The following is a 23,282-nucleotide window of genomic DNA, read 5'->3' on the forward strand; positions in this document are numbered from 1 at the left end:
ACTTTCATCAGTCCACAAAATGTTGCGCCATTTCTCTGTAGGCCAGTCAATGTGCTCTTTGGCAAATTGTAGCCTCTTCAGCACGTCTTTTTTTCAACAGTGAGACTTTGCCGGGGCTTCTTGCAGATAGCTTGGCTTCACATAGGCATATTCTAATTGTAACACTACTCACAGGTAACATTAGACCACCTTTGATCTAACTGGAACTGATTGTTGGCTGAGTCCTTGGCATCTTGGCAATTCTTCTATCCATTCGAATGGTAGTTTTTTGCTTTCTTCCACGTCTTTCAGGTTTTGGTTGCCATTTAAAGCATTTGCGATCATTTTAGCTGAGCAGCCTATCATTTTCTGCACTTCTTTATATGTTTTTCCCTCTCCAATCAACTTTTTAATCAAGGTACGCTGTTCTTCTGAACAATGTCCGGAACTAACCATTTTCCTCAGAATTTCAGAGAGAAATGCACTGTAACCAGCATGTACAACATTTGCTGCCTTCCTTCCTTAAATAAGGGCAATAATTGCCACCTGTTTTTCAAAGAATGAATGACCTCACTAATAGAACTCCACACTGCTATTATTTTGAACATGCCCCTTTCAATTAGTGATTCAATTACACAGAATCAGCAGCATGCATTTCATGACTGTTGGGTCTGTTGGATTTCTATTACTCTACTACACCTGCTAGTAAATTATTTGCCATATAGAAATATAATTTCTACCAAACACAGTGATTGATCAGGTTAGTGATGTCTGACTGCTATTATTTTGAACACAACTGTATGTTATTCTGGTTTATTCCTGTCCCACAATACATTTAATGTCATACATTTGTAATGCAGTCTCCATACCTATTATATTATCGTCATAACTAGATGGTGTTTTTCCTATCAGAAAACAAATATGTAAAGACAGTATAGAAGACCAATACCCACAGTTGATCCAGAGGAAGGCAAAAAAAACTAGCAAAGCATGATCCAGTTTGAACCTGCTGGGAAAAAAATTCCTTCTTGATCCCCCGAGAGGCAATTGGATATTCTCAGGATCAACTTTACCTCTAAATGTTAGTAACCAGTTATATTCTGTGTATCCAAAAAAGAATCCAGGCCTTTTTTTAAAGCAATCCACAGAGCTGCGAGGAACCAACTCTTGAGGGAGTCTATTCCACATTTTCGCAGCTCTTACTGTGCAAAAACCTTTCCGTGTTTGGAGATTAAATCTCTTTTCCTCCAGACGTAAAGAGTGCCCCCTTGTCCTCTGTGATGACCTCAGGGTGAATAACTCTACACCGAGTTCACTATATGAACCACTGATGTATTTATACATGTTGATCATATTGCCCCTTAATCTCCTCTTCTCAAGAGAGAATAAATTCAGTTCCTCTAATCTTTCCTCATAGCTGAGCTCCTCCATGCCTCTTATCAGTCTGGTTGCCCTTATCTGTACTTTCTCCAGTTCCCCAATGTTCTTTTTGTGAATTGGTGCCCAAAACTGAACTGCATATTTCAGATGAGGTCTTACTAATGATTTGTACAGGGGTAAAATGATATCTCTCTCTGGAGTCTATACCTCTTTTAATACAAGAGAGGATTTTGCTCGCTTTATAAACCGCAGCTTGGCATTGCATGCCATTATTAAGCTTGTGAACTACCAGTACCCCCAGATCCTTTTCCACCATTGATTCCTCCAATTGTACACCCCCTAGTATGTGTGATGCATGCATATTCTTAGTCTCACAGTGCATCACCTTACATTTATCAACATTAAACCTCATTTGCTACAGTTTGGTGTCATCTGCAAAGACTGAAATGGTCATTTTAATCCCAGCCCCTATATCATTTATAAATAAATTAAAAAGAAAGGGTCCCAACACTGAACCTTGGGGTACACCACTGATGACCCTAGACCAGAGGTCCTCAAACTTTTTAAACGGGGCCAGTTCACTGTCCCTCAGACCGTTGGAGGGCCGGACTACAGTTTAAAAAAAAAAAAAAAACACTATGAACAAATGCGGACACAGTAAGATGACCAGAGACTGCGGCCACAGTACAGGAGATGACCAGAGACTGCGGCCACAGTACAGGAGATGACCAGAGACTGCGGACACAGTACAGGAGATGACCGGACACTGTGGACATAGTACATGAGATGGTGCCTCATCATTGGTGTCAGTGGGAGGAATCGTGCCCCCATCATTGGTGTCAGGGGGAGGAATCGTGCCCCATCATTGGTGTCAGTGGGAGGAATCGTGCCCCATCATTGGTGTCAGTGGGAGGAATCGTGCCCCATCATTGGTATCAGTGGGAGGAATCGTGCCCCATTGTCAGTGGGAGGAACCGTGCCCCATCAGTGTCAGTGGGAGGAAGTGCCCCATCATTGGTATCAGTGGGAGGAATAGTGCCCCGTCATTGGCGGCAGTGAGAGTCCCGGAGGCATAGTGCCCCATCATTGGTGTCAGTGGGAGGAAAAGTGCCCCCTCATTGGTGTCAGTGACACCAATGAGGGGGGCACTATTCCTCCCACACTGACACTAATGATGGGGCATTATTACTCCCACTGACACCAATTATACTTACATCGCCGTGCCACCCCCCTGAAAAGTGCCGCCCTAGGCAAATTCCTTGTTTGCCTTGTGGCAAATACGCCCCTGGGACAAGGGAGGGGTAGTGGGACAGGAGGAGCGCAGTGGGACAAGTGAGGGGCAGTGGGACAGGGGGCATGGGACAGTATTGGGGCAGCTGGACAGGAGGAGCGCAGTGGGACAGGTGAGGGCAGATGGACAGGAGGAGCGCAGAGGATCAGGTGAGGGGCAGATGGACAGGAGGAGCGCAGAGGATCAGGTGAGGGGCAGATGGACAGGAGGAGCGCAGTGGGACAGGTGAGGGGCAGATGGACAGGAGGAGCACAGAGGGACAGGTGAGGGGCAGATGGACAGGAGGAGCACAGAGGGACAGGTGGGGACAGATGGGTGGTAGTGGGACAATGTGGGGGACAGGAGGGGGAAGTGGAACAGGTGTGGGCAGGGGGCAGTGTGATGGATGGGGGGCAGTGTATTAGGGGACAGTGAGACAGGACTGAGGGAGCACCAGTCCTCCAAGCACTTACCTGTCCAGCAGCGGCTCCTCCAGATGGTATCAGGATCAGTCCAGGACGGGTGCCTGTTTCCCTTCTCCCCCTCGATCTCTGGCGGTGGCTGCAAAGGAGAGGGCTGGCTCCGCCCCCCTGACCTCGTCCTCTGTGTTTCCCCCTTCTGGCCTTCACCTGGATACCGGCACACTGACAGCGGGCCCCGCCCGTCACGTGCTCCGAGCGCACTCCGGGGATCCGCCCACCACTCTGCTCTCCTCTGCAGCCGGTCCCTCAGCCATGGTGGCCCTGCCCCTGTATATTTCCCACGGAAGTGTCTCTTTCGTGGGAAAAGGGGGGCGGTAAATACCCCCCTGGTCCCTTGCCTCGCGGCAGATACGCCTCTGCCCGGCGGGCCGGATAAATGTCCTCGGTGGGCCGCGGGCCATAGTTTGAGGACCCCTGCCCTAGACCATTCAGAGTATGAATTATTAACCACTACTCTTTGAATACAATCTTTTAGCCAGTTTTCTATCCTTTTACATACAGATTTTTCCAAGCCCGTAGACTTTACCTTACACATTAGTGTGTGGGGAACGGTGTCAAATGTTTGCAAAATCCAAGTATACCACGTCCACCGCCACCCCTCTGTCCAAGGTTTTGCTCACCTGCTCATAAAAATCAGATTTGTTTGGCAACTTCTGTCTTTCATGAATCCATGCTGTCTGTTGCTTAAAATATTTTTTTCCAGCAAGAACTCATCTATGTGATCTCCTATTAAACTCTCCAGTATCTTCCCAACTATAGAAACTAAACAGGTCTATAATTACTTAGTAAAGATTTTGACCCCTTTTTAAATACTGGCACCACATTGGCCTTACACCAATCCAGTGGTACTATGCCAGTCATTAAAGAGTTCCTAAAAATTAGAAACAATGGCTTCGAAATGGCAGAGCTCAATTCTTTAAGGACCCGTGGGTGTATGCTATCCGGTCCAGGTGCTTTATTCACCTTTATACTAAGTATTTTTTGGTTCATATCAATTGTGAGCCAATGTGGATCATCTGGAGCTGTGTCAATACCCTGCCCATTGTGGACAAGGGCTCCCCCATGCTCCTTTGTTTACACAGAGCTGAAGAAGGTATTTAATAAATTTGCCTTCTCTTTTTCCCCAGTCACCCACTCTAGATTATTTTGTAAAGGGCCTACATGCTCAGACCAGACCTTTTTACTAATTATATATTTTAAAAATTTTGGGGGTTGGGCCTGCCATCTTTTGCGATCTGTCGTTAGTTTTCAATTTTTGCTGCCTTTATTTCCTTTTTGCATATTCTGTTATATTCTTTGTAATGTTTAAACGATGATAGCCTTCCTTCATTTTTATATTTAATAAAAGCCCTTTTCTTATTATCTATAGCTTTTTTAACTTTGGTCGTAAGCCACGTAGGTTTGATTTTTAGCCTTTCAAACTTGTTACCCATGGGAATATATTTTGCAGTGTGTTCAGTGTGTTGAAGAACTCCCATTTCTGTGTTATGTTCATTGATGCCAATATTCCCTCCCAGTCTTAGTCTTGAAGAGCATCTCTCAGGCTTGGACAATTAGCGCTCTTAAAATTGAGCGTTTTAAATTTTTCCCGTATGTGCTTTCTGTTTACAGCTAACAATAAATTAAATCATGTTATGGTCAATGTTATCCAGATGTTCTTTTATATGGACATTCGTAATAAGCTCTGCATGGTTTTAGATTACCAGGTCCAGCAGAGCATCATTCCTAGTGTGAGCCTCAATGAACTGTACCATAAAATTGTCCTGTAGTAGGTTTAAAAATGTTTGCCCTTTAACTTTTACTGCAGTACTATTTCTCCAGTCAATTTTTGGATAATTAAAATCCCCCATGAATATCACTGTCCCAGCCCTTTCGATCCCTGCAAGGAGCGAAATCTCCACCTCCTCATTAACACTAGGAGGCCTATAACAAAATCCAATGATTACCTTTGTAGTACACACCCCCATGTGCAGTTCCACCCATAATACATCAGCCTCATCACACTCTCCATCAACTAGGTCCTCTTTCACACTCGCTCTGAGATCACTTCCCACATAGAGACAGACTCCACCACCTTTCCTATTCACCCTGTCTCTCCGAAAGAGAACATAGCCAGGAATATTAATGGCCCAGTCATGTGAAGAATGAAGCCAAGATTTAGCAATACCAATTCAATCATAGTTCTCTTCATGCACCAAAGCTTCCATTTTGCTTGGCATAATTAGAGCATTGGTGAACACTTTAATGCATTGACACCTTGCTCACACGTATTTTGCATATTTTTTATTTTCATACAAAAGTGGTACCAATTCCACTGGTTGCTCGTAACATGGGAACCTTCTTATCTGCCATAGCCTTCCCCCCATCTTTCCCCATTACACCCACCAATAAGTACTGACCCCTGTCTAATCTGTCTATCCCGTTAAAAATATAAAACTCCCTCCCCCCTCAATCCTAGTTTAAATACTCCTCCAGCCTCCCCCTAAACCTCTCCCCCAGCACAGCAGACCCCCTTCCATTTAGATGCAAACCATCTCTAGCATATAGGCTGCACCCCAACGAAAAGTCAGCCCAGTGCTCTAGAAACCCAAATCATTCCCTCTTACACCAGGTCTTTAGCCATGCATTGATTTCTCTAATCGCCCCCTGTCTTTCCTGAGTTACGCATGGCATAGGTAATATTTCAGAGAATATCACCTTGGAGATCCTTCCCTTCAACTTGCAGCCTAGTTCTTTAAATTGATTCTTAAGTAGCCTCCACCTTCCATGTATTCTGTCATTGGTTCCAATTGGACCAAGACAGCTGGGTCATGCCCAATCCCTCCCATAAATTTATCAACCCGGTCTACCACATGCCAAACCCTGGCACCAGGGAGACGGTTGAGGCAATCCTGGCAACAAATTATTCAATCAGGCCTTCTAATTATAGAATCCCCTACTACCACCAGCTGTCTAGGCCATGGGCGTATTTGCCATGAGGCAAACAAGGCACTTGCCTAGGGCGGCACTCTACAGGGGGGCAGCGCTGAGCCTCGGAAGAAGGGATGTCTTTGATGTCACTACAGCAGGAATCCAGTGAGGAGTGGAAGTATCATGCCTCCCCTGGACACTGCTGTCACCCGGGAGCATCTCATCCCTGGCTCCCCACCACCATCCACTGCAGAGAGCTCCGACCATCAGAGCAGTCTATAGCCTGGCCGGGTGCACTGCATGCTGGGAGTTGTAGTCCTTCCCTCACCTCCCCGAACTACAATCCCGGCAGGCTGTGCAGGGGAAGGACTACAATTCCCAGCATCCAGTGCGCCCGGCGAGGCTATAGGCTGTTCTGAGGGTCGGACCTCTCCTCAGTGGATGGCAGTGGGGAGCCAGGTCTGAGAGATGATCCCGGAGGATGGCAGTGTCCAAAGGAGACAGGGATCTCTGTCACAGAAGTGGAAGAGGGAAGGGAAATGCGGCTGCGAAGGCAGTACATGCCCCCCCTTGGTCTCCACCCCGCCCTGCCTGGTGAGTGATCTTCATGCCTACTGAGGGGGGGGGGGGGAGCTGACAGGCTGACTGACCAGAGACTGCCAGGTGACTGACCAGCGACTGCCAGGTGATTGACCGAGACTGCCAGGTGACTGACCGAGACTAACCAGAGACTGTCAGGAGACTGACCAGAAACTGCCAGGTGACTGACTCATAACACTAACTGACACCTTCTCGCCGCTCATACCACTAAACTGACACCTTCTCGACGCTCATACCACTAACTGACACTGTCTCGACGCTCATACCACTAACTGACACTGTCTCGACGCTCATACCACTAACACCGTCTCGACATCTTCACCCAACTTGGCAAATCTGTTTGGGTGCACAAACCCAGGGCCAGCCTTCCTTTTCTGTGAGCCCCTACTACTCTCTCTCATTACAATAACCCATGTTCCTACCTGATAATCCTGATTAGCCCCTCCGCCCTCCACATCAATCCCATTAGCCTCTTGCGCAGGGAGCAGAAGACCCCTCTCAAGGTTGTTGGTTCTGCCCAGTGTTGCAACTTGCTCCTCCAGATCTCTAACGTGAGTTTCCAGAAGAGTAACCCACTCACATCTGTCGCAGCGGTATCCATCCTGGAGCTGTTGCTCCATTGCTGTGTACATGCGGCACACTGTGCACTGCACAAAACCTTCAACCCTGCTAGCACACATTGTCCCAGTTACAATAGTAACAAGAAATAGCAGTTGTCCCTTACAGGTTAGTAGACTCCTGTTATCTCCTTTTTTCAACTCTGGTTTTTTAACTCCACTTATCAAATGTCCAGCAAGCAAAATACAGGCAAGCTCAGAGTGAGCTCTGCAGCAAGTTAAATAGGACCTGTAACACCTGTGACTAATTAACCCCTCCCCTTAATTAGCAGACTGAAGGAAGACAAGGAAAGGAAGAGAAAAAAAAACGCTATTTAACAAGTGACAGAAAAAGTGATTTAAAAAAGTAAAAGCTTTTAGTAAGACCCAAAGAAGAAAATAAAACTACAGCAAGTCACTTGAAGTGTTCGGCTATGGAGTATTTATTAGGTACAGCTTCAATGACCCATACTTTCACATACTAGCTCGTTATGAAATTATGATGTGGCCTTCAGTTTACGCATATATTTGCAAATGTGTGCAAACAAAACCCTTTGTTGTAACGTGAACTGTTAGGGTTAATTCAGTTTGTTGCAGGCTGGCAAGTGAGCTGGGAATGTCCATTCAGAACTGCTTTTTTAGGACTTGTTTGTAACAGCAGCAAGGACTGCTGCTCCTCTGAAAAGCAATCCATACTCAGATTGCTTTTCAGATGCATTTGACAGGTGGTAAAGAGGCAATATGTTGCCTCCTCACCACCTGTTTTACCCCCATAAAAAGCAGCATCACCACACCACATCTATGTGCAATATGCACACAGTTGCGGGGTGGTTGTAGTTCAGACCCATTCACCTGAAGGTATACTTCCAGCTATGGCAGTGTTTCTCAATTCCAGTCCTCATGGACCCCCAACAGGTCATGTTTTCAGGATTTCCATTATTTTGCACAGGTGATTTGATCAGTTTCACTGCCTTAGTAATTACCACAGCTGTTTCATCTGAGGGAAATCCTGAAAACATGACCTGTTGGGGGTTCATGAGGACTGGAGTTGATAAACACTGAGCTATGGCAACATGTGTATACCCCCAGCTGCTGCTTCTGCAGCTCAAGGGGGAGAAGTTGTGGGTGGTAAAAGCAGCTCATGGTTTTACTGTTCTCCAACCTCACAGGTTAACAGGCCCTTGGTTCACATCTGTGTAGGGCAGCCCATTCATTTCAATGTGTTGTCTTACCTGCAGAAATACAAAGTCATCCCTGAACCTTGTTTTAAAATAGCACTACACCAAAAACACCCCGTGTTTGCCAATGTATGGGGGTACCCATAAAGAGCAGAGCATTTATCTTTGTGTCAGGAATGAGTGCGATTTTACATGCGTTCCATGACACACAGTAACATGAACCAAGCCTTGGACAGGGTTGCCTTGTGGCTGCAAATACTTTTCAAAGGCACCCCAACTGGAAAAAGGTTGAGAAACACTGCTCTAAACTAAGTTCAGTTGGCCTTGCCTTCACCCATCACCCTTCTCAAATTTGATATGGCTTTCTTTTAAAAAAAAAAACTTAAATGCAGAAGCTCTGCATGGCAGCACAAAAATTTTTTTGTCTAGGCGAAAATGACGTTCCCGCCCCCCCTGCTCCCTTCCCATATTTTGCGCCTGTGCAGATATGCTGCAGGGTTTCGAGTCCCCAAAGAACCCTTCAGCTTTCATGCACATGCGTAAAAGACGATGTTATGAAAGCTCCAAAAATATGTCATGTTTGTGCATGTGCAGGAAAACTCCCGCATAGCTGCAGATGTGTCAAAGGGCTCTGCATCAGGTACCATCATCGTACCCAAATATGCACTAAAATGATGCGTGTCCTGTAAATGCTTATTATTGTAACATTAGTTGGCTGTGAAGAGTGATGCATAGTAAATCTTTATAATTCTCCGGTATTGAAAAATACAACAAAAACATTTCTGTTAAAAAAACAAAACAAAAAACTGTCCTTATAGTTATATATCCCTTTACAACATTCAATAGTTTTTTGGGGGTATCCCATATGTCAACTAATTTCTTGGGTCTTCCCCACTTCTTCAGGATGGGAGTATCCCAAATTGTATATATCTCTCCAATATGCTACACCTTATTAAAAATCACCAATTGTGAAAACAATAATGAAAATAAAATCACAAATATCCAAAAATTATATCTAATTAAGCAAATTGTGTCCAAAATTAAAGTCAATTCCGATAATAAACCAAAATTATGCACTCGTGTCCAAAAATTAAAGTCATATAAATAATGATTCCAATATAAAATCCTGGTGAATGAGCCTTCCAGCCGGCTCCAACGAACAATGTGAACCTCAAAAAAAAAAAAAAAAAAAAAAAAAAATTTACATAGTGCGTTATCCTTATACAAACCAAAAACATTATACACTGTGCAATTTAAATCACACGTGACCACTTGTGTGAAAAAAAAGTGAAGTTGTGCAACAACTGTGATGGTGAATCACTCTAGTGCACAATCATCAAGTGTCAATAACCGTGTACACTTCTATATTGTGAGTAAATACCCTTGCCAAAAGGACTTAGTATTCATGCCTTAATACCACTAGGGCATAATATGCGTATTCCAAAGACCGCCTTCTTGAGTAATGATCTTTAAGATGTCATCACAGCCTCAAAGGTGTTACTCTTAGATGTCATCTGGATTGTTTAGCCTGAGTACTCCATACTCCTCATGATAACCATGCTCCACCGATATACATAATATATGGCAAGGATATAGTGTAATTCCCCATAGAATCTTTAAAATATACTTTAATATTGCTCTTACAAAACTTTAAAAATGCCATATTCCCATGACTCCAAACCTCTGTGTAGTCCGAGCAGCTTCCAGGAGTGTTTGGTAGGGATTTTCCAATTTCTAAAATGGCCTCTCCGCCACTTCCGGTTCCTCCATGTGCGTCTGATGTCACTTCCCTTGACGCGTTTGGAAATTGGAAAACCCTGCTTTAACTTCTCCACAACTTTATTCCTGACCTGTCTTGTGTTCCTTGGCCTTTGTGATTTGTGATTTTGCCAAGACGAATGAGCAGCTATACCACCTGCACGAATTTGGGGCCTCATAGATAACTATTACAAAAGATTGCACACTGTCATTGATGCTAAAAGGGGGCAATAGACAGTATTAAAAACTAAGGATATGTGGACTTTTGAACAGAGCCATTTCATTTGTTTACTTGTTGCCATTATTTGTTTTATGATTGTGCCATTCTGTACATGTGCCATGACCTACAGTTGAAAATTAAACCCGTTAAGATATAAAAGTAAGGTGTTTTGCCAGCTCACTCATGTTTTCTTTAAAAATGGTACATATTGTATATTACCTATCCTCCAAGGATATGCAAACTTTTGAGCACAACTGTATATGTGTGTCACAGGCGCTGTCAAAACAATCAGAAGTGTTTGGCACTCCCTGGATGTGGGCTACCTAACACATCAATCTACTAAAAACCTGATCTCACGGTAATATATGTAGATACCATTACTAAAGATATATAGTAGAAAAGAGGAAGTCAAAGTTGTGGTGGTAATCAAATAAAGGATAACTACCAATCTGAAATATAATACCTAAAGTGAAGTATAGACAGTACACATAAGGCTTATGAACAGACAGAGGCCCTGAAAATCATATAAGAGGTCTGAGCTGTAACATGCGTTTAACCCAGTAACTGGTTATTAACCTGTGAGCCATCTATTTCCTAGAGCATCCCTAGAAGCAACAGCTGGTAGTAAAGCAGAGATTACACAGAGCAGCAAGATGCATATAAAACTCTGATATCCAAAAAAAAAAAACAAATCAGATAGTGGCAAGGATGTAAGCATACAAGCCACATGTATAGTGTGACACCCGCTGTATAAAGTTATGGAAAGCAAAACAAAAGATTACTTCAGATAAAACGTCGAAAAAAATATAACATCTTAGGTCTAAGGAAACAGACCTGTGCTAGAGCTGCAGACATACTAAAACTAATAGAATTTTATTACAGTGCAGGCTGATAGCAAGGAAATCTGCATGTAACCTCACATAGCCGCAAAGTGGCCTTATGCAGCCCATTTCTAAGTGAGAGAAGGTCATAGCCTCCAGCTAATAGGGCCCTCAAAGTAGGATGAGATTGTTTATGAAAACCCACCTTAACAGGCCTCAATATAATGGGAAAATATTTCTTTGGAGTGGACCAGCTGTCTGTTTACACTAGACTGCCCTCCGATCCACCTAGATGAAGGGAGGCGGATCCCATTCCAGACCAAATCGCAGGCAGGCTGATATAAATGGACACAAGTCAATTTACACTCGCTAGTCCATATGGATACATGGACCATCTGGTCAGGTGTGCCTGAAAAACTGACAGGCGGACCTGATTGGATTGCCTGTGTGAAAGAGGCTTTATGGTCACTGAAAGAATCAACAAAAATCCACTGTTTCCACAATCTTTAAGTAGAGGTAGTGGAAACAAGGCTCTTTTTAGAAACTGAAGAGGACCAAGAGTCCAACTGAAAAAAAATGGTGTGAGGTTAAACCACAAACATGCAAAATTGGTAACCAGAAAAAATACGTGAAGCCTTCCACTTAGTTAAACAATGCTGGTGCCACTGGTGCCTGTAACCGATGACGCCGTCTCCTCAGACACTTGATGTAGAGGGCACAACGATGCTTAAAGAGCCCAAAACTGAAAGTGGTCAGCCAGACGCTCTCTCCCTCCCCTCATGTTCAGTGGGCTGGAACTCAAGGCCCAATGCCAGTCCCTGTCCATACCAGAAGTGACGCTTTGTGTCACCAGTCAAGGAGTCGCAATGCTAAATGCAGGATTGAGTCAAGGGACCTGCAACTCCCAAGGTGGCTGAGCCTGGATACCCAGGATCATGGAGCGGAGTTAGGAGGCTCACCTGTCAGGAAAGTGGCTCAGGGGGTCTAAAGGATAAAGAGAGGATTCTGTTTTACCACCCCAACCATGGAGATAAGCAGCCAATATATAAAGAAAGATAGAGGGGAACAGCCCTAAAGCTTCTTCCACCACTCCACAGTTGCAGCAGAAAGTTTCCTTTCTATAACAGGAAACACGGATATTGACCAGTTCAGCAGAGGGACCTCCTTTTAAATTATTATTTTTTTTTTTTTAGAATGTCTCCCCTGTACCTGTGGAGGCACCCATCTCTTTCATGTGCTGTCTTGGATTTATATAAGTGATGTATTTGGAATTTTGGATGTATAGAGGACACACATTTCTCAAGCCAGGTTTGGGTTTCATTTGAGGCCCATGTGCTAGTGAATGCACTGATGTCTGATGTTGAATACTGATTATTGCTCACTGACAGAAAAGGTGAAATGGTATACTACTTTAACACACCTGTCTCTGGTTAAAAGCTCCTATCTGCTTTTTAGCAGAGAACGAAGATAAAATACCTTACAGAAATAATTAGTAATGGTTAAAGTGATAGAGAACTGACATTGCTATTGATATTAAGTATGTTTAACCTCCTTGGCGGTATTCCCGGGTGTAGCTCGGGGTAAAATTTCAGTACCAAAAGCGGTATCCCCGAGCTACACTCGGGCTTACCATGCGGCATTGCTCAGGGATTCCCTGCAACGCTTACCTTGTCCTTCGCTCCCGCGATGCGTCCCCTGCAGCGTCTCCAGCCATCTCCTCCGGCCGATGCCGGCATCCGTGTTCCGGTCCCTGCGAGCGTCGGGACGTACGGGGGCCGGAACCAGTGGCAAATTTAAACATTTTAGAAACGGTCATTTTCTAATAAACTAATATGACATAGTAAAACATTACTGTTTCAAAGCATTTCACATACATTTTGTCCCTACTGCTTTGTCCTGTGCCCTGCCTGCATTTTGACTGTACTTTCTGCCTGGAAACTTAGAAAAGTCCATGGCGTCCAAAAAGCATTACTTTAGGTCAAAAGCGGTTTTAGACCAGCTAGAGAACAGCGATAGTAAATCAGAACCACTTCCAGAATTGAGTGATGATTCGTGGGGAAATTCATCATCAGACGCTGAAAACGATTCTGCGACTTTGCTCAGCTATGTGCGAACTTGGTGCTATATTTCAAATGTCAGTGTTTTTGGTTTGATTATATTATTGAATTACATTTATTATATTATCATTTTTTATGATTATTTATTAAATTATAATTTATGATTTTGTGTTTCAAGTTTTATCCTACCCGGAATGTTTACTAGACTCTTGTTCGTACAGATTTCAGTGAGTTATTCCTAGAAATTACAGGCCTACAATAAAAAAACGACATATTGCCATGCAAAAAAAATGTACCGCTTTCAGCACAGAAATATGGACATAATCAGACCGCTAGGGAGGTTAAAGGTGCAGGATCCAGGGCTGTCATTCTGATCTTGGTTTTACTATCTGGTAAGACACTCACCAGGTCCAAGTATTAGAAGACTTCAGACTTCACTGGCTGGCATGTCAGATTTTTAAAACTGGCCATAGATTGAACTGAAAATGGATTGAAATTTGGCCATTTCGGCGGAGACCAGATGAATTTCGATGCATCTATGGGCAGTCCTGTTTGAGTACAATCTATTTATTGGCTTCTCACAAACAAACTTGCTGAGGAACTTTAGTTTGATCAGTGTTGCAGCCGATAGGCTTTTTTAAAGGAATATTTCTTTCAAGAAATAGTAACTTCAAAGCACATATGGCCTGTATTAAAACATATGCTACTAGAAGCATCACATGTCAAAGCCCCAAACACATCACACTATATTACAAGAAAAGTTTTGTATTTAAATATTAGGTTTAATGTTTAAAAGTTACAGTATTTAATGTGTGCCATTATGAAAAAATACATTTTAGGCCATGTCTACAGTCTTTAAGATCAGGTTAATAATCTTATTGTGAAATGCTTAAAATATGCCATGTTGACACTAATAAATTGGTTGTGCAGATGAGTAATTTGATTAGTATCAGGTGCAGTCCATATTTTCATCCTCTGCTTCAATGTCAGGAGGGCACAATTCTTCTAGGGCAAACTCTGTAACAGAAGAATACAAACAGAAAAAATGGTGAAATGTTAATGCTGGTGACAAAATCATATCTATTACCAAATACAATGATTTAATATCTGTTCGATATCACTACAGTTGCGGTGGCTGTAGGTTTACACACAAATTTGAATGAGATTGTTTACAGTTGCTGCCTTGTACAAAATGTGATCCATTATTATTGAAAAAAATATGATGTAAGGAAGAAGTAGGGAAGGGTAAATTTGTTTTTTTTGTATCACTTCCACTATTTCCTTTGTATAAACTGTCTTCTAGCTGCAGAACTGTAGAGTACTGACCACATTGTGGAGGTTTTCTATCACTGTCTGTCACTTTTTATGCCCACAAAAGTAATGAGGGAGTTGTGAGAGGTAAAGGCAGACATGGGCAGCAATACAAATTCTAACCCTTCTCAAAAAAAAAAAAAAAAAAAAAAAAAAAAGCTTTAAAATTTTGTCTGTATTGACAGGGGGCGAGGGGAAAATCTCCACTATAAGAATAGACAGAATGGCAGTGAGAAGCACTCTGCAGCTAACAGATTATCAGGTGCCTTGAATGCACTAACAGCAGAGTCCATTGCCCAATGGTCACATTACAGGCTGGCCTATACTAAAGCAAAAGTTAAGGAAAAGCACAAATATAGCTAGTCACAATAATAAATAAACCATAGACTGGTAGTAAAATGGAAATTGGTTGATAATGGTGATAATCCTAAGGGGGTATACATATTAAAAGGTAAACAAGTCCACGCACATGACAGTGGTATAGTTTCTATAGCGGAGTGGAGAGCATGCAGCGGAAGAAACTGGGAAGCCGAAGCACACATGATCAACATGACAGAACTACAAACAACACCATGTGTGGCAAACCAGCAGCCTCAGCCCAGGAATTGTGTGCTGACTGGAGCCAATCCTTCGTATTGATTAATGGTCAACACAGAGGACAAGGGGGCACTCTTTACGTCTGGAGGAAAAGAAATTTAATCACCAAACATGGAAAGGTTTCTTCACAGTGAGAGCTGTGAAAATGTGGAATAGACTCCCTCAAGAGTTGGTTCTGGCCAGCTCAGTGGATTGCTTCAAAAAAGGCCTGGATTATTTCTTAGATACCCAGAATATAACTGGATACTAACATTTATAGGTAAAGTTGATCCAGGGAATATCCGATTGCCTCCCGAAGGATCAGGAAGGAATTTTTTTCCCAGCAGGTGCAAATTGGATCATGCTTTGCTGGGTTTTTTTTTCGCCTTTCTCTGGATCAACTGTGGGTATAGGATTATAACTTTTTTTTTCTATGGTTGAACTGGATGGACTTTTGTCTTTTTTCAGCCAGACTATGTAATGGTTGAAAAATATCCTTTCGGGTTTTGAGTTCTGTCTGCCCGCCATCTCTTTCCACAACTTACTGGAAATAATCATTAGCGCTTTTAATTTTTTACATTGGGCTAGTGTAAGCCAGTTGAGTGATTGACAGAGTGAGACAGCAGCCAAAGATAGCTTAGTAATGTGGACAAGTCTAGCCACAGCATTCATGATGGACTGGAGAGGGGATATCCTGTGTAGAGGTAGGCGTGTGAGAAGAGAGTTGCAGTAGTCATGGCGGGAGATAACCAGGAAGTGAATTAGTTGTTTTGTGGTGCCGTTGGTTAAGAAGGGGCACATTTTTGGAAATGCTATGGAGGTTAAGGTTGCAAGACTTAGCCAGTGATTGGTTGTGGGGCCTAAAGGAGCTGTCAGAGTCTAGGATTATACCTAACACCATGGCATGCCTGGAGGAAGCAACAGTTCTGGTATTGAACTCAGTGGTAAAGTCAAGAGGGGAGGATTTTGGACGTTTTAGACAGACTGAGATTGGGAAGTGGTGTGACATCCATACTGATATGTCACTCAGTAAAAATTAGTGATGCCTAAGGAAGTGATACATGGTGACTCAGCTGTGCTTAAACACCAGTTTGTTGCTACCTATCCCAGTGATTATATATAATATATATTATATATACACATACATATATATACACATACACACACACACACACACACACACACACACACACACACACACACACACACATAGAGGGAGAGAGGACCCTTTTTAAGCATAGTGTATGTGAAGCCTCCCTTCTGACTGCACACTATCAGTGTTTGTTCTTCCTGATTTTAAGCCTATAGTTGGCTTGTTCCACTTCCTGACAGACCGATACAGCTATGGTCTTTGGAGATGTATAATTTGTGTGCCTTCCATTGGATTCCATGAAATGGCGCTACCTGCTGGTATTTGTACATGATGCTCATCTATGTATTACTAATGTGAGTTCAACACAGTTTTTACTACTTAGTACTTTTTTGTATCGATTATGATAAATACTACACTCGGAGTGGCAAAAACTTTCTGTTTGCCTACTTTTGTTTTATACTTGAGAATGGTGTACCCCTACTGGCTGACAAGGATATCCACCAGGTGCTGTGCTTACTGCCATCATAGATGGATAAGAGGTCGCCATCTGCTGGATTTTATGAGTAATTCCATTGCTTCAGATCTAAATGTGAGTGCATTTATATTCCCCTCTGCACAAATGTGGCGCAACAGTAACATTACCAAGAAGTGGATGTCCCTCCAAAATTTATGAAAAGACGAGAAAAAAACTGGTCTGGGAGGCTACTATATATATATATATATATATATATATATATATATATATACACACACATACATACATACATATACACATACACACACACACACACCTCTTGTGCTTATACGGAACCCTTAAATAAAGCTGCTCTCACCCAACCTGACCCAATAGGCGTGAAAAAAATCAATAAACTAAAAATTGGTGAAGCGCTCAACAATGAACTAAATAACACACTCTATAAAACAATATATATGATCCACACAGTGCTCAGATACAATCTATATCCAATCGTGGCCAAACGTGTGAAATAGTGAAAACAGGAAATCCCGTTATATTAAATAACGTGACTTCTAAAAAATACACTATAAATTTATATAGAAATCCCCCTCCAGTCCCAATACTGGGACTACGCAAATAGTGTATCAAGTGAATCCCTTGTTGGGAACAATTAATAACAGCGTTGAGTGACATAAAATTCCATTTAAAGCATATAATTCCTCATAAAATTTACACACAAATGTATAAAATAATGTCCAAAAAAAATATAAATATAAATATGGTCGGGATCTTCACATATTTCATGCAAGTGATGCCGTGAAAAAACAGTGATCTCCACTCTGGTGAACAAACTCCTCAGAAATGTACAAAATGGCCCCTCACCTCCAAATCGTGACCACCAAGGGCCAGCACGCTTTTAAGGATCACCTCCCGTTCCTAATTGATGTAAACTGGTCCCAGGAGATGAACGCCACACAAGTTCCCTTGTGTACCACCACTCAGCTCCCTCCTGGCACAGGTACCGCAATATAGCCCACCCCCACTCAGGATCATATTGATGAAACAAAAAGATTCCTCCATGGTGCAGTAATTTTTTTTAATTAATAAAATGTTATAAGAAACAAAATTTACACTCACATGTAATCCACAATACACAGACTCTTGAACCTCATGCATATGGGTGCACTGCATGGGTTTGTAAGGTGTACCAAGATGGCCACCACGCACCTGGAAGTGTGTCACCGGAAGTTGCGTACCAATTATTTTAAGGGAATATATTGGATATTGTGCATCATGTAAACTCATGGCATAGGTGTGTCTGCATGGAGTTTTTTTATTTATTTTTTAAAATGTATCTTAAAATTTTTTATTCATGTAGAATGGTGATAATATTTATATAAATTTATTTTATATTTTTTAGTTATTGGTCCCTTTTTTTTTTAGTTTTTTTTTCCATTCTATAGCGTATATAGGTTCCAGCGGTTTTAATATAATTTTTAATTAGCTATCTAATAAAGTATTTATCTAATTTTATTTTTTATTAGTATAGTTTAGATTTATAAGATGTTGATTGACATGTGTATAGTGTCCTAGGTTTGAAAGTTTTAGCCCACTTGTTTTAATAGATCAATCTTCTTATGTGGGTTAATAAAGTTTGATTTTTATTTTAGGGAGGATTTAATTATTTTAAAACTTTTTGGTTATTTATATAGATTAGTGAGTTAATAAGTGGGCTTCTAGAAAATGGCTGCTGTGATTAGGCACTATTACATTTACATTTGCTATTTGGATACACTAGGTATATGAGGGTATGAAGAAAGCCATTAAAATACTCCCCGGATGCTGCGGTAATAGCTGTGTTAACAGTTTAATATCGGATCGAGGGAAATATGTTTTATTCCTCCTTTATGGGTTTCCCAGCATAGTGTTTTTTTTTTATTTAGATATTTATTACATTTTTCACATAAATACATATTACACTTATAATCACATAAAACCAACAAATAACTTTTATACATTTCTATTCTCCTTTTCCCCTTCCTTCCCCGTCACCTACCCTACAATACTTTCACCCCTTCTAATTAGAAATAAGAGAGATATTCTTACTATATGTTCTATTCACTTCTATTCAACTTTAACTTGAACTCCTCCCACTTACTCCATCTCAGGTAATATGGTCCCATTCGATCTTGCATATAGATAATTTTTCCATCCTACAGATCTGGTTGACTCTCTCCACCCAGTCTTCCTCCCTCGGCACTTCTACTTTCTGCCAAAACCTGGGTATTAATCCTTTTGCTGCATTTAGATAGTACCAAATACCCATCTCCTTATATTTGTTCACAGAATACTCCGAACAATGAAAGAGACAAGTCGCTGGTTCCAAATCAACATCAATTCCAGTTATCCTCCTAATTAATTTCACTATCTCCTTCCAGAATACTTGAATTTTTGGGCACCCCCACCATACATGATACAACATGCCACTCTCTCCACATCCTCTCCAACACCATCGTGATTTCTCACCACTCATCTTATTTTCCACTTCCGGTGTGATATGCCACCTTGTCAAACACCTATAATTCATTTCCACCTCTCTCATGGATATGTTCTCGTGAACTAATCTAAATATTTTCCTCTGTTTATCCTCATCAATCTCCACTCCCAAATCTCTTTCCCAATTAACTATATATTTTGGCTTTGTATTTGTGTCTAAATCTGTGAGAATTTTATATATCTTTACTGTTCTGTGTCTCCCATCTCCCCTTGATTCAAGCAGTCTCTCAGATTCCACTCTTTTCTAGATCTTAGGGGTTTTGGAAGGTTCCTAATAAAGTGATTCAATTGGTGATATCTCCATTCGTCTATCTTTGTGAAAACCTCTCCACGCTCCTTCTCCAAATCCTTAAGTGACTTCAATTCCCCCTCCACCATTATGTCTCTCAACTGGGCGTTTTCCTTCTTAATCCATTTTCCCACAGTCTTCTCCTGCCCTGGAGGGAAAAATTGTGTTCCTCAACGGCATTAATTGTGAGTTAAACTCCCATCCCATTTGTTTGTGCATTACATCCCAAACTCTCATAACATTCAAAGTGTACAAACTAATGTTATCATCTAATTCTCTATATTGTGCAGGAACCCATACAACTTCCTTCAATATCCTACCACTCAGTGTATTTTCAATTTTAACCCAACTTTTCCCACTTGGGTTATGTGTCCAATCAAATATTCTTGACAAAATTACTGCTTTATAGTATCTTTTAAAGTCTGGCACTCCCAAGCCCCCCCTCTCTTTAGTTCTACTCAAAACTTCGTAAGATATTCTAGGTTTTTTATTCCTCCATATACATCTTATCATTTTTTTAATTATCTTAAAGTAAGCCTCCGGGAGTTTGATGGGGATCATTTGAAATTTGTATAGGATTTTAGGTATGATTATCATTTTCATGTGCCCTAACCAAGTCAGGATTCCTCCTCCCATTTTCCTTAATTCTAACTTTATCTCATTTAGTAAAGCCATATAGTTTAGTTTATATAAATTCTGATATGAATTTGTAAGTTTTATTCCTAAATACTCTAACTCTCTATTCTTCCATTTAAAAGGAAATTCTCTTTCTAAGTTTTCCCTTTCACTTTTTGAGAGATTAATATTCAGAATCTCCGTCTTGGTTATATTGATTTTCAAGTTTGATAGTTCCCCATATTCCCTCAAACATTTCATTAAATTTGGGAGTGTTATCCTGGGATTTCCCACATAAAACAAGAGATCATCCGCAAATGCAGCCACCTTATGTTCTCTATCACCTATCTGAATACCCTTAATATCCACATTCATCCTAATTGTAGACAGTAGGGACTCCAAGGACAAGACATACAATAATGGAGACAACGGGCACCCCTGTCTTGTACCATTTGACATTCCCAAAGGGTCAGACCTCTCACCATTTACCATTATTACTGCGGAAGGCCCAGTATACAACTTTCCTATCTACTCTCTCATCCTAACACCTATCCCCAGGACCTCTAAAGTATCCAACATGAAGCCCCAACTTACTCTGTCGAATGCCTTTTCAGCATCAATCGACATCACCACTACCGGGTCCTTCCCTTTTCTACTATTCTGGATGAGCAATAGGGATCTCAACCCATTATCCCTGTCCTCTCTTCCTGAGACAAAGCCCACCTGGTCCTCATGTATCCAATCGGGCATCAAATCCTTCAACCTGTTTGCCAAAACCTTTGCATATAGCTTGGTATCCGTATTCAATAGTGAGATAGGTGTATAACTTGCATGCTGGGATTCATCCTTTCCTGCTTTATGAATCAATACCACATGAGCCTGTAGGGATTCCCGCCTCATCTCCATCTCTCCCCCCAATGCATTCATATATATCTTCATTTTAGGTATCAACAATTTATTATATTTTTTATAATATCTCTCCGTGAAACCATCTGGTCCTGGACTTTTCCCAGACTTAGAGCTTTTCAGTGCTATTTTTATTTCTTCTTGCGTAATCTCTGAGTCTAAAAACTTCATTTGTACTTCACTAAGTTTTGGCAAACCTGCATTTTTTAGATATGTCTCTCTTTTCTCTCTTAACTCTCCTAACTTATTTGTATTGTCATGTGGGGTGATATTATACAAGTTACTGTAATATTCTCTAAACACCTCAACGATATCTTTAGTTGAATGTACCAATTCTCCTTTGGGGGTTTTTATTTTTTCAATATAATTCCTATTCTTCTTTTTCCTCAGATCTCTCATTAGATACTTTCCTGGTTTCTCTCCCCATTTATATCTCACTTAGGACTTTATTAAAAACTCTTCTATTTTCCTCTTCCATTAATAACTTTAATTCTTTTTTCTTTTTTTTATTTCCTGGTTTCTCTCTTTTGTTATTCTATTTTTATGTATCTGTTCAAGTTCAAATAATTCCTTTAAAAGTCCATTCATTTTCTCTCTCCGTTCTTTTTTCTTTCTAGCCCCAATCGCAATAAGTATACCTCGTATGTAGGCCTTATGCGCCTCCCATATTGTAGCAATCGACACTTCTTCTGTATCATTCTCCTCAAAAAATCTCTTAATCTCTTCCTCTATCTTCTTGTAAATCTCTTGATCCAGGAGAAGTGCTTCATTCAACTTCCACATCAAACCTCCCGTCTTCCGACTACCCCATCCTAATTTCATTATGACAGGAGCATGATCCGAAATCACCCCAACCTCTATATTTACTTTAACCATAGATTCAATAAGTCGATGTTCTATTAATATACAGGTGAAACTCGAAAAATTAGAATATTGTGCAAAAGTTCATTTATTTCAGTAATGCAACTTAAAAGGTGAAACTAATATATGAGATAGACTCATTACATGCAAAGCAAGATAGTTCAAACCGTGATTTGTCATAATTGTGATGATTATGGCTTACAGCTCATGAAAACCCCAAATCCACAATCTCAGTAATTTAGAATATTACATGCAATCAATAAAACAAGGATTGTACATAGAACAATATCGGACCTCTGAAAAGTATAAGCATGAATATGTACTCAGTACTTGGTTTGGGCCCCTTTTGCAGCAATTACTGCCTCAATGCAGCGTGGCATGGAAGCTATTAGCCTGTGGCACTGCTGAGGTGTTATGAAAGACCAGGATGCTTCAATAGCGGCCTTCAGCTCTTCTGCATTGTTCGGTCTCATGTCTCTCATCTTTCTCTTGGCAATGCCCCATAGATTCTCTATGGGGTTCAGGTCAGGCGAGTTTGTTGTCCAATCAAGCACAGTAATACCACGGTCATTGAACCAGGTTTTGGTGCTTTTGGCAGTGTGGGCAGGTGCCAAGTCCTGCTGGAAAATGAAGTCAGCATCCCCTTATAGCTCATCTACGGAAGGAAGCATGGAGTGCTCCAAAATCTCCTGGTAGACGGCTGCGTTGACCCTGGACTTAATGAAGCACAGTGGACCAACACCAGCAGATGACATGGCTCCCCAAATCAACAAAGACTGTGGAAACTTCACACTGGACTTCAAGCATCTTGCAGTGTGTGCCTCTCCATTCTTCCTCCATACTCTGGGTCCTTGGTTTCCAAATTAGATGCAAAAGTTGCTCTCATCAGAAAAGAGGACTTTGGACCACTGAGCAAAAGACCGGGTCTGTTATTCTTTAGCCCAGGTAAGACGCTTCTGACATTCATTGTTGTTCAGGAGCGGCTTGACAAGAGGAACACAACATTTGAAGCCCATGTCCAGGATCCGTCTGTCTGTGGTGGCTCTTGATGCACTGACTCCAGCCTCAGCCCACTCCTTGTGAAATTCCCCAACACTTTTGAATGACCTTTTCCTGACAATCCTCTCCAGACTGCAGTCATCCCTGCTGCTTGTGCACCTTTTTCTTCCACACTTTTCCCTTCCACATAACTTTTTATTGTTTTGATACAGCACTTTGGGAACATCCAACTTCTTTTGCAATTACCTTTTGAGGCTTTCCCTCCTTATGGAGGGTGTCAATGATGGTTTTCTGCACAACTGTCAGGTCAGCAGTCTTTCCCATGATTGTGATTCCTACTGAACCAGAAAGAGACCATTTAAAGGCTC

General features: G+C 41.5%; 1 protein-coding gene across 2 annotated transcripts in view; it reads right to left on the reverse strand.

The window, feature by feature from the left end:
* Positions 1 to 14,012: 14,012 nt before the first annotated feature.
* Positions 14,013 to 23,282, reverse strand: part of ATRIP (ATR interacting protein) — a 180,405-nt gene continuing 171,135 nt past the window's right edge. For both annotated transcript variants that reach the window (XM_089687725.1, XM_089687726.1), the window contains exon 14: positions 14,013 to 14,268. In XM_089687725.1, the coding sequence (XP_089543851.1) occupies positions 14,201 to 14,268 (68 nt within the window). In that variant the 3' untranslated portion in view covers positions 14,013 to 14,200. The remainder of the gene's footprint in view (positions 14,269 to 23,282) is intronic.

This window comes from Staurois parvus, unplaced genomic scaffold (assembly GCF_062004578.1).
Source record: "Staurois parvus isolate SC_StPar_1 unplaced genomic scaffold, SC_StPar_1.0 ptg000436l, whole genome shotgun sequence".
In the NCBI taxonomy this organism is placed as follows: domain Eukaryota; kingdom Metazoa; phylum Chordata; class Amphibia; order Anura; family Ranidae; genus Staurois; species Staurois parvus.